The sequence below is a fragment of the Dermacentor albipictus genome, chromosome 4 (assembly GCF_038994185.2).
Source record: "Dermacentor albipictus isolate Rhodes 1998 colony chromosome 4, USDA_Dalb.pri_finalv2, whole genome shotgun sequence".
NCBI classification, from domain to species: Eukaryota; Metazoa; Arthropoda; class Arachnida; order Ixodida; family Ixodidae; genus Dermacentor; species Dermacentor albipictus.
In genome coordinates, this window is record NC_091824.1 from 138,389,719 (window position 1) to 138,402,554 (window position 12,836).

The window sequence follows — 12,836 nt, forward strand, 5'->3', positions numbered from 1 at the left end:
CGAACCGATTGAGCGAAGCGTGGCGGTGCGCCCGCTTGGCTCAATCACGCGGACGCAGAAGCTTCATGCGGCCACGCATGAGCCATCGATACCCGGACAGCACGGCGGCGGCGGCGGTGCCAAAGCGCCTAAAGTGTCCATATAAATTCCTAGAGTGTGCGCATAAACCCAGAGCATGTTAGGAAGAAATGGCTTGTCGATTCAGAATCGTTACAGATATGGCATCAGACCACAGAAGACGGCAGCAGACCAACATGTTCATTCGTAAATAGCAAGATAGTAGGGACCCTTACTGTTTCACATCGATGTCCTCTTCTTTAGACGCTGCTTTCTTAAGGTACTCCGTTGTCGTTAAAGCGCAGTCCTCAATCAAGCCATTCATCTGTATGTATTGAAGAGCAAAAATGGAACAAAAGAAAGGTATTGAAGTTTACCACGCCTGCTTGGAACTCATACACGTATATGTTGCTTAAACGTAAATAAGATTGGGCGGAGGTGATTGCATCGCGTTTGAAAACCCCGAAATAATCACCCTAATGAGTTTGTGACGGTTTCCTATGTGTATTTTTTTCATATAGAACAAGCCAAATACGCTGACAACGTTTATTTTCGTAATGTCAGAGTGATGTCATCAGCACCACAGTTACGGGAAAGGAAAATTCTATAGGCGTCCCTGTTCTCCAGTGACAATCAGCAGTTTCATACACATGAGCGACGCAAATAGAGCTCCGAAAAAATATACCCGGCTAAACGGAGAAATCTTTTTTTCCAGCAACCACTGCGTCGATTATGATAAGGCTTGTCGCATTCAAAATAAGTTAAAATCTGGTAATGGTGGCAAACACATTTACAATTTACTTCATACATACTTTTTTTAACTTTTGAAAGTTGCGAAATTTCAAAACACTGATCTCGAGTTTACAAATCTGTAACATAACAATAAAAAACTATATCGCAGTTCTGTAGACTGCATCTGATAACACACCCAACGCGTACGAAATTGGTGCAATTACGTCTGTCTGACATATACCACTATCTTGTGAGTCAAACTATTGCAAACCTCTCGTGAATGTTGTAACAATCTCACGAGAGCTGCGAATTCATACATCCCATTTGTCTGCTTGAGATCCTCTAACAGATACAGCTTACAGAACTGCGGTGTCAGTGCAGCCGTACACATATGTAAACGTCGTCCATCTTTATTTTTTTTATAAGTAGTAGTGATTTTTTGTTATTCTTGTGAAAAAGATCGCAATTCTAAATCGACCTTCTGTTTCTTAGAGTTCCTAAATTTAAATTTTCTCTCAAATTCAATATACTTCATTCAAATCGGTCCAGCGGTGGTCTAAAATACTTATTTTTGCGTTTATTTCCTTGTATTTGAATAGAGAAACGGAGTTGGCCCCTAGCTAAAGCTTCGTCTTAAGAACATCCGCTTAAATTGAGAACAGTAAAGTGTGAAAATCGAAATATCTCACTTTTCGCAGCACATTAGTTGAGAACGCCGGCGCCGAACCCAAGCGAACTTTTCGCCACACTTCCACTGGGGCCATGCTCATCATATTGTCCAGGAGCGGTTCATTGATACTCAGCGTCTGTAACAAGACAGAATTGAAAGAGGCAGGGCAAAAACTCAGAAAATAGACATTCACTAAATAGCTGTAAATACGACCGTATACGATTCTCGCTATCTTAGCTGTATTTCCTTTCTTTATTATTGTTCGCACGAGACGTGCGTGCTGCAATAATTGGACGCGCCAATAAACGCAATTCAGCAGAAAAATAGACTCGTGAAAATACCTTCGCTACGTTTACTCTCGCGTCGATCGCAACGTAATCATTCGACAAAATAGGCGGCCGAAGCACGAAATGAACGAGCGTCACTGTTTCCGTGAGTGCAGTTGAGTGCAGTTGAGTACACAGATATGTAAACACGGCTAAATAAGTGCGTGAAGTTGAAGCAATATAAAAACATTACCTCTGATCTCAAACCGTGCATGTTACTTTAAACTCGATCGAGGCACGTTGTGCTGCACAACTTTTTAAGATGAGTTTGAATCTTTGGTATAGCAAACATTCGCGCCAGCATTCTCGATTTTTACGTACCCTTCGGTTAGGCAGGGACGAGAAGTCGTCGACTAGCACCTGCTTCACCAGCTTTGGGTCCGCTACGAACAGGATGGGCTTCCCCATTTCGAAAGCACTGGGCGTTATCAAAAAATGCAAGGAAAAAGCATTGCCGTCAGCATACGTGATACTGAAATTAGAACATTCATCGCCTCCTATTATTTAGATTTTCTTTTTATCTATTCGTTCGGGTTACGCCATGATTCTTTATATTTTGCTACTAACTTCAACCACTTGTTTGTGACACTGCAACCCCTTACGGCATCGCGAAATTCGGAGTAATTTCGTTCATGGCAAGAAAGAATGTATAATAACACATCTTCTTGGGCAAGTTGGTGCGATTTGGAAAACCATCCTTTTTAGAGCGCTAAAAAGACACACGCAAGGGAGAGACACACAGATACACTGGCGGACTGTGTGTCTGTGTGTCTCTCCCTGGAGAATATATAAGCTTTTCGCGACATATTCTGTCTTATGTACGGGCAACCACCATGCGAAACAGAAAACACACTTACCCAAAAAGGTTTCCGTACTTTTTGTACCTAGCAAAATCGAGCTCGTGCACTGGCTGCAAAATAAAGCAAATTCAGAACTCAATTGCACTGTTGCTGTCCTGCTCGGCATTCTTCTGTAACTCAATACATGAACGTGTCAAGGGAAATAACAAAGAACTTGCGAAAATCCTATCTACGTATGCTTTTTAATATCATACCTGAAAGCACATTCACCACGTATTCATGCTCTCATGCTTACTTTCAAGTGTTGCAACGGAACCTTGTCATGTCACGTTGAACTAACATCTCTATTCTTTCTGTCCGATCGTTTCATCATAAAGCAATGCACCTATGTTTTAGCAGCGGGCTCGCATATTTTCTATGACGTACGGCTTCCTTCCTGCTGAGATTCAACTGTGAATGGGCTGTGCGAAGGTGCATATATTCACATCCTACTGCATGCCCTCATCGGCAATCATCATACCCCTTTTTTTCTACCCTCCTCTGCCCTTTGAGCAAAGCATAGCAAGCTGCAGGACTTTTACCTCAGGCTGTCCCCCTCGGCTCTCCCTCAAATAATTCTCTCTCTCTCTTTATATATATATATATATATATATATATATATATATATATATATATATATATATATATATATATATATATATATATATATATATATATATATATATATATATATATAATGAGAAGCCAACAAACACTGACACCAAGTACAACATAGGGGAAATTGCATGTGCTTAATAAATGAAATAAAGTAATGATAAATTAATGGAAATTAAAGTGGATGAAAAAACAACTTGCCGCAGGTGGGAACCGAACCCACAACCTTCGCATGTCGCGTGCGATGCTCTACCAAATCACGTTCTCGTGACGCCTGCGGCAAAAGAGACGTTCCACGTCCGCCGCCAAGGTCTGTGAGTGGGGGCGCTGGCTATAACACTCCCAGGGTTCTACTAGTACACATAAATACCCAAGAAAGTGGATGGGGAAACGCCGCCGCGGTAGCTCAATTGGTAGAGCATCGCACGCGACATGCGAAGGTTGTGGGTTCGGTTCCCACCTGCGGCAAGTTGTTTTTTCATCCACTTTAATTTCCATTAATTTATCATTACTTTATTTCATTTATTAAGCACATGCAATTTCCCCTATGTTGTACTTGGTGTCAGTGTTTGTTGGCTTCTCATTATATATGACTAATAATTATCGGGTCCCTCGGTTAACCCCCTTTCTTCTCGTTCATATATATATATATATATATATATATATATATATATATATATATATATATATGTCTGTGTGTGTGTGTGTGTGTGTGTGTGTGTGAGAGAGAGAGAGATTTTAAACCGAATGTTCTGTCGGTCCGTTATGCACGTAGATTAGAAAGGTGCACACTTACGAAAAATGCACGTTTAAATAAACATGCATTTTTCGTATGTGTGTTAATTCGTTCTAAACTACACACGGCGTTGCTAAACTACGTACTACGTGCACGTTAAGGAACCCCAGGTGCTCAAAATCAATCCGGAGTCCCTCATTACGGCGTGCCTCATAAATCGTGGTTTCGGCACGTTAAATCCCATAATTTTATTTTATTCTTTCTTAACTACGTGCATACCGCACCTACACACGTTGTTTGAAATTATGTAAATAAATAAATGGTTCTGTCTGGTATGCTCACAGAATCTGTTATGATTGGGTCCGTTATGTTGCTACATTTATATTTTTTCACCCATTTAGGTCTCTACTCACGTTCGTGAAAAGCTTTAACGTGGCACCGAATATGAGCGAGAATGGCTCCGATGGCACGTTTTGGTTCTTCCAGTAGTTCCGATTCCGTGTAACATATCTGCAACGATTGAATTGACAATAAGAAGAGTGAACAAAAAATTGTCAGGAGTGCTCGCACATGATTTTTCTATGTGACCAATAAATGGAGGTTTGCCGCGTAGGGAAAGAAAACGAAATCGCTTTTTCCAATGGACGCTGATGTAAGCCAAGCATTGAAGGCTGTTATTATTATTATTATTATTATTATTATTATTATTATTATTATTATTATTATTATTATTATTATTATTATTATTATTATTATAAGTCGGCAGTCGGCAGCGATACAGTGGCCTGTTAAACTGATCGCCTGTACTTCCACAGATCACCTGGCCTGCTGAAGGTTTTCCCGCTGGATTGGCAGAAGTACGCCCATCGACGCCTACCGACACTGCTCGGCTGATTTCATCGCCTGGATTCTGCTCTTCTGGCAACGCTGACCCGGCGTTTCAGCATAAAACGCCCACTCAACCCAGACCGCTTCGCAGTCGGCAGCGATACAGTGGCCTGTTAAACTGATCGCCTGTACTTCCACAGATCACCTGGCCTGCTGAAGGTTTTCCCGCTGGATTGGCAGAAGTACGCCCATCGACGCCTACCGACACTGCTCGGCTGATTTCATCGCCTGGATTCTGCTCTTCTGGCAACGCTGACCCGGCGTTTCAGCATAAAACGCCCACTCAACCCAGACCGCTTCGCAGTCGGCAGCGATACAGTGGCCTGTTAAACTGATCGCCTGTACTTCCACAGATCACCTGGCCTGCTGAAGGTTTTCCCGCTGGATTGGCAGAAGTACGCCCATCGACGCCTACCGACACTGCTCGGCTGATTTCATCGCCTGGATTCTGCTCTTCTGGCAACGCTGACCCGGCGTTTCAGCATAAAACGCCCACTCAACCCAGACCGCTTCGCAGTCGGCAGCGATACAGTGGCCTGTTAAACTGATCGCCTGTACTTCCACAGGTATATTTTCCTTTGTAATCTTTTGCTTCCCATTGTATGTGAAGTGCTGCCGACTGCCAAGCGTTGCTCTTATAACGTGTTGCGATGTCCGAAGACAGCCTTTGTATTGCCTGTCAAAAAAGTCTGCCTAGTGATGGGCGTATTATGGCGTGTTGTGAATGCAAATATTCATATCATCTCGGACAGACTTGCTCGGGTATTGCCCCTAATACCTTTAACACTATGGGACTGGCGAAACGTGAGGGTTGGGTATGCAAGACCTGCAGAGCGAACAAAAAGCAACCTTCTTCATCCCAGTCGGATTCAGCGCAGGCGGCAGGCAACAACGACGCTATTTTAGCTCTTGTTGCGGAAATCAAGGACGTAAAAAAAAGCTTAGAAGTACTACCGGCACTGCATTCTAAGGTTGACTCGCTCTTGTTTCTGAAAGCCGAATTCTTAAATCTGTCGAAGACCGTCTCTGACCTTGAAGACGCCGTCACTTTCTTGTCAAAGCAGTACGAGACTACACGTGAACAGCTCAAGTTGTCTGAAGAAGCAGCCAGGACTAGAGACAGAGAAATTCAGAAGTTAAATGAGACTGTCCGTGTTCAGGCTGAGATTTTGCAACGATTGCAGCACGATCAAAATGAATCTGAACAGCACAGCAGAAAGGCAAATTTGGAAATTCGTGGCATGCCAGTTGCTGATAAGGAAGACTTGAAAAAAATACTGCATGATCTGGCTGATAAAATTGATTTACCCGAATTTTCTGTGGATACTGACGTCGTTGCTGTCCACCGACTTTCTGGCAAAACAGACACTGTCCCTACAGTCTTGGTTCGTTTCTCAACGGTAAACATGAAAGAAAACTGGATGAGGGCTCGTGGAAAGCTTCGACAGCTCTGTGAATCCAAAGTACTTCCGAAGCTCTACTTTAATGACAATCTAACCAAGGCAAATCGGCATCTGTTCTGGCTTGCCCGGGCCGCGGGCAAGCTACACAAGTACAAGTTCGTGTGGGTGAGAGCAGGCAAAATCTTCGCTAAGAAGGACGAAGTCTCTCCACTCATTCGCATTACCAATGAAATGGATGTTGAAAAAATCCAATGAATATGTATCCGTCTGTTTTGCTTGATTTTCCGAGCTTTCGAGCTTTTAAGGACAGCTTCGGTCCGAATTCCGAATCAGACTTTACTTTGGTCAATATAAATATTCGCAGTCTACGTAAATACTGGGACGAGTTTAAACATATTGCAGAAGATGCCAGAAATTTTGTAGATGTATTTGTGCTAACCGAAATAAATATTCCCGAATCAAGCACACAATTTTTTGCCATAAAAGGTTATAGTGAAAAATTTATCACTCGTTTACACCGTCGAGGGGGTGGAATTGCAGTTTTTGTGAATGAAAAGTACACAGTATCATGCATTGATGTAGATCTGGCTCATGCTGAATGCCTGTGTTTAAATGTAAGCTTTCTTCAGACCACTCTTACTTTGTTAGCGATCTATCGGCCTCCTGCAAACAGCGTTAGTCGCTTTATAATAGAATTAGAGACTGTTTTGAAGCGTTTCAGTTATGAGGAGGTGTTTTGCCTCACCGGTGATTTAAATATTGACGTATTATGCCCAGGTAAAGCTCAAGTGTCAGACTATTTATCTGCCCTTTCTGCTTTTGGCCTCGAAAGCATGGTCACCACCTTCACACGTGAAGAAATTGTGAATGGCCGAATAACGCATTCTTGTTTAGACCACATCGCCGCACGGGCGCCTAATCATGATCTGCATTCATGCGTGATTACGCAACGCTTAGCAGACCACTATTTCACTGTCTGTCGTTTCAGCTTGAGGCGTCTTTTTAACACACCTCAACGTTGGAAAGTAAATAGCTCAGATAGGCGGACGCGCGTTATCGTTGTTGATCAACGCAAATTGGATGAAATGATTGGCAGGTTCGACTGGTCTTCACTGATTGTTTCCGGAGTGCCAGTGTTTATTTATGAACAATTCAGTTCGAAAATACGCAGCTTTCAAGAAGCCTGCACTCGAGTTGTTCTAACTAAACAGAGAAGAAATCATAACTGGCTTACCGTGGATATAATGAATGCAATCGCCTACCGAGACTTGCTGTGGAAACGCCTTAAACGAACTCCTAACAATGCTGAGCTTCGCGCTAGCTACAGAAGCGCAAGGAATAAAGTCGTCGCCCTTATACGATGCGCAAAACGCCGCTACTTTCAACGTCAGTTTCAATTATCCGTTCGAAATCCGGCAAAGACGTGGTCACTGATAAATCACCTACGCGGGAAAGACACTAATAATTCAAAGCTAGCTGACACTTTCCCATGTGATCTTGCACAGACAGCCGCAATCTTTAATCAACATTTCGCGCGCGCTTCGGGAGCAACTTCAATGGTGCCAGCTGGCCGCTCTGGAAAAGAAAAAATCTTATCGGCTTCCGCGTTCTTACCAACGATAACATTCGACACACTCGCAAGAATAGTTGCTGGGTTTAGGCGACATAAGCCAGCTGGTATAGACGGTATATCGGCATCTTTGCTCCAACGAAACTTCAACGCACTATCGCGTATTCTTCTTGTCATACTTAATGGATTCCTAGAGACGGCTACAATGCCGGCGGAATTAAAAACGGCTATTGTATCTCCATTATTTAAAGGAGGAAAGAAAGGTATTGTGGACAGTTACCGACCTATTTCAATCTTGCCTATCATGTCACAAATAATAGAAAAATTTCTCTTAGAAACTATGACGTCATTTCTAGATAAGTTTTCAGTTATATCGAGTCGTCAGTTCGGCTTTGTCGCGGGACGGGGCACCATTGCTCTGCTCGAGGAATTTTCCGATGAATTGAACACAGCTTTAGAACAAAACATGTTTGCATGCGCGTTGTTTCTCGATACTTCTAAAGCCTTTGATACTGTGAACCACGAACTCCTGCTTGAAAAACTATACCTGCTCGGCTTCAGGGGTCCATTTTACCAGTTCCTAAAAAACTATTTGTCCGGCCGCTCGCAGGTGATATCTTTAGACAACGAGTTATTCATAAATAACAAACTACCCTTGAAAGCTGGAGTGCCTCAGGGCTCTATATTGTCTCCTCTTCTCTTTAACATATTTATAAATGACTTTTCTTCAGCTGTTTCGAAGTGTATGATATTTCAGTACGCAGATGACACTGTCCTTTTAACTAAACATATCTGTTACTCAAAAGCAATTGCATTACTTCAAGAGAGTGTGTACGACGCAGTGACCTGGTTTGCTAACAACTGTTTGTCAATAAACAAAGAAAAAACAAAACTGTTATGTTTTAGAAATCCACTTAAAGCCACGGTTACAAATTTACCCTTGTTTCTACACTGTCGTACTTGCCAATCGTGTCAGTGTGCCCCTGTAGAATATGTTAACTCCATTAAATACCTTGGTGTTTTCTTTGACAGTGACCTCTCATGGAATGATCACATGACGTATCTTTGCGGCAGGCTCAGAAGTGTTTCCTCGCTGCTTTTTAATATTAAATCCATTGTTCCGATGCCTGTAAAAATCACTATCATGCACGCCTTAGCATACAGTGTGTTACGTTATGGCATTACACTGTTCGGGTTTTGCTCATCTCGATGGCTTTGTCGAATTGACAGTATTATAAAAAATATGTTGAAGTCCATTGTTTATAACTCTTCCTCGGCCGACAATGTGAACTTATTTATACATCTGGGTCTTCCGTCATTTCAAACTTTGTTCACTCAAACGGTTGTGGTGAGACATTTTTGGAACCCTGATTTCAAACAAGAATATGTTGCTCCCCGTGCACTGCGGAAAACATTGCGTTTTGTAGTACCGCACTGCAACACAAGATTTGGTAAGGCTAGTAGGTATGCTTATGTCCCAAGAATATTCAATGATCTTCCTGATCATATATTTACTGCAACTTCGAAACGAAACTTGAAAAAAATGTTGCAGGCACTGTAAGATATGTATAATACTGCATTTCTCTTTTCTTGTATTTCTTTTGTCACTGATTTCAGCTGATTTTCTGTTTCATTTTGTGTGATGAACTTCACGAGCTTGTCATTTCTGTACATGTTGCCATTTTGACTTTGTTTGCCGACATGCCGGGCCAAGTCACGCAAGCCACTTCGTTGGCTTTGACGGGCCTGCCTTCTGATGTACGATTATTGTAAGATGGCAACAATAAATATTATTATTATTATTATTATTATTATTATTATTATTATTATTATTAATGACCAAGTCACGGCATTCACAAATATTATTCACGATGTAATTAAGAACTTCATATCACTAAAAGGTACTAAACGCTCTAAATTTCCCCGCTGGTTTTCTCTTGAACTGAAAACAACATTGAAGCTAAAATACCGTGCTCAAAGAAAGGCACGGCGTACAAACCGGAAACACTGGCATATAGATTTTAAATTGTACAGGGCACTGTCTAAACGTCTTCACAAGGGTGATAATTCCATCTATATAGCACATGTGAAGCTAGTACTTCTAAAGATTCAGTCTTTTGGAGACACGTTCGTGAACAGTCATCCAACAATACGAAACAAGACGCCACTAAGCAGATATGTCGCGGGCGCCTTCGCCCTGCACTTCCGGTCTGTATACATTGAAGGGTACAGTGAGGGACCTGCGTAAAATAATTTATGTAGTTTGTCACGATTGCCTTATTACAAAGCTCGCACAAACGGACGCACCTTCTTCCATCACTGTCCTGGTATCAAATTACCGCAGCAATAGATCGTGCTTCGTTGGCATTAACGGACAGAGTTCTATCGGCTGTGAGGTCACTATCGGAGTTCCGCAAGGATCTGTTCTTTGCCCTCTCCTCTTACTACTGTTCATTAATGACATTTCGTCAGCAGTTCAACACTCTTCATTCTGTCTATACGCTAACGACTTAAAGCTATTTAAGACTGCCAACAGTGTTCGCGACTACATAAACCTCCAAAAGGGACCTTTTCTCACTCTCTAACTGGTTCAGAAACTATAGGCTGCTCTTAAATGCTTCCAAAAACCATACACGATGTGCAATTTCCACACACCCTTTGGGACGCCCCACTGCCCAGGGCCGATGAAAGGAAAGATTGTGGTGAGTACTTCGACATTCGACAAGCCGTTATAAACTTCTCCTTACACGCTAAATGTATGAAACAACGTGCCTTTTGCGCTCTTTGTATTGTTTGCCGCATATATCGCATGACTTAAACTCCTCTGTTGACTTTCTGAAATTGTATTCTACTGTGTGCTTTCCACTATATTAGAGTATGCCTGTGCAGTTTGGGGCGGTACGCGCAAATCTAATTCTGGCATAATTGAACGCGTCCAAAATAAATTGATATATGTTTTCAAGCATCGCTGTTGCCATTCTGGCGGCGACCGTATACGGCCCACTCAGTTAAACCTCAACTTACACTTCTAATATCGAGACGCATTAAATCAGACTTTTTGTACCTCTACAAGGTGGTTACTGGCATTATACATTGCCCAATGCTTCTTAATCATGTATACGTGACAACATTCCGCATTTTCTGCCCTCCCTTGTTGCATGAAAGACTGTCCCATGGCTAGACTCCAAAAAACATGTTATATATCTTCTGCCTGTATTATTTGACATATTTCAGAGCTTATCTCCTGTGTTCTGTATAGTTATAGATAATCGCGTTGTATGATTGACTCCCTTTTACGCCCGCCTCCTCGTTTTCTGTTTCCCGTTTTGTTTCTTAATCTCACATTGCTGTACCTACCACATATGTCTTCTCTGTACTTCTTGTCTCATGTATTTTTAAGTGCACCGCTACGAAAGCTCCGTAGTTGTTCCTGGGCACTATAATAAACATATGATCGATTCATTGACTGAGTCATTTTATTATTATTATTATTATTATTATTATTATTATTATTATTATTATTATTGCAGTAGGTTAAGTAATGAATGTTATGCGGTCAACTTCAGCGTGCAGAAATCACACCTTACATTATAAATCAGGAAAACTCGAGATAAGGAATAGATGCAGCTTCCATAAGACATAGCTTTCCAAAGCGAGATCCCCCTTACTTACTGCATTTTGTCAATGACATGCTACGATGGAAGCAACGCGTCATATACCACTTGAAAGAATGATACCGCTCAATGTTACCACCCACGCAAGCAAAACACCTATATATACAAAAGTTGATATATAAAGAAAGTTGATTCACTCACTCCCAGCTTAAACATTGCAGCACAGACGCGAAAAGCTAACGCGGGGTATCGTAGCACCGGCCTGCGTTCAACAAAAAAACTCCTACGCCAGAACGGTTCGTAGGTGAAAATTCTGGCCAGTACTTACACTGGATATTTCATTAACGAAGGCGGCTGGCCAATGGCAAGGAGTATTTACGAACTAGAAGCTTTGTCAATACAGGCCCTGAAGCGGCAGCAGTCATGAAAAACCGCGCAAGTACAATATTATGAAGCTTATGAACTTCTGTCTGTGTGCTCTAAAGGTTCCTCATTCAACAAGTATCAAAGCGTACACGGGTACTCACAGGTAAAGCAGAACAGTGGTCGTCGCCGCCAGGATAACCCATTCCGGCGACAAAGCATTCAGCAGGACCATGCCTGACCCAGATATGGTTGACACTCCGTGGCGGCAGCTGTCGTGACAGTGGGCGCGGCCCGCCGCGCGGTTTCTCTCGCTAAAGGAGGAGGCGCGTCACAGCGGAGACCTCGGCAACGGCGAGTTTCGATCGCTCTAAATATAGCTGTTTCAGCGCTCAACGACTAACGTGGCAGATTCACGCGCCGATTTGGCCGACGCCGTTTGACAATACGGAATCGCGGAATGCCTAATCAGTCGCGACCTACAGCTTGCACGTGAGCTGATGTTTACAAACACTCCGCGGCGGGACTGGATGCGCCGGCCGAGCGAACGAGCGGAGACGGTTCTCTGCGAGCGCGAGAAAGAGGGTGAGAGAGAAAAAAAAAGAAAGCTTTGGAAACCCTCGTCCTCAGGTCACGGGCACTCAGGCGCGCGTTATGCGCCACGCTATACATAGATATATATATATACACAGAAGCAGACGGAGCAGACGTATGTCGTCCGGCGCATTGTGCATAGCTGGCGACTTTATATCCTTCCTTGAATAAATGAACAACCTCTTATCTAAAAAGGGGATGGCTCTTCGGCCTTGGAAAGTGTCGGCGATTCAGGGAAGGCATCACATTGCGCGATGATCGGTGCCAAACGTTTGAACATTCATTCTGAATAGTTGTAGCCGACAATTTCACAAATGCGTCGGCTCTTGCGCGTTTTCAGTGGTGAAGGCCCGCGCCCACCGTTGTAAGCATCTTCATTCACCGTTCAAAGCGTGCCGTGCTCATCGTGTTGTCCAACACGGCATCTTT

General features: G+C 42.8%; 1 protein-coding gene across 1 annotated transcript in view; it reads right to left on the minus strand.

Annotated features, from left to right (window-relative positions):
• LOC135895802 (uncharacterized) overlaps positions 1-12,379 on the minus strand; it is a 41,316-nt gene extending 28,937 nt beyond the window's left edge. The window contains exons 1-6 of the mRNA XM_065423979.2: positions 11,978-12,379; positions 4,389-4,485; positions 2,643-2,695; positions 2,107-2,203; positions 1,479-1,595; positions 294-382 (exon numbers count right to left, since the gene is read on the minus strand). Coding sequence (XP_065280051.1) covers positions 294-382; positions 1,479-1,595; positions 2,107-2,203; positions 2,643-2,695; positions 4,389-4,485; positions 11,978-12,048 — 524 coding nt within the window. The 5' untranslated portion in view covers positions 12,049-12,379. The remainder of the gene's footprint in view (positions 1-293; positions 383-1,478; positions 1,596-2,106; positions 2,204-2,642; positions 2,696-4,388; positions 4,486-11,977) is intronic.
• Between the last annotated feature and the right edge of the window lie 457 nt (positions 12,380-12,836).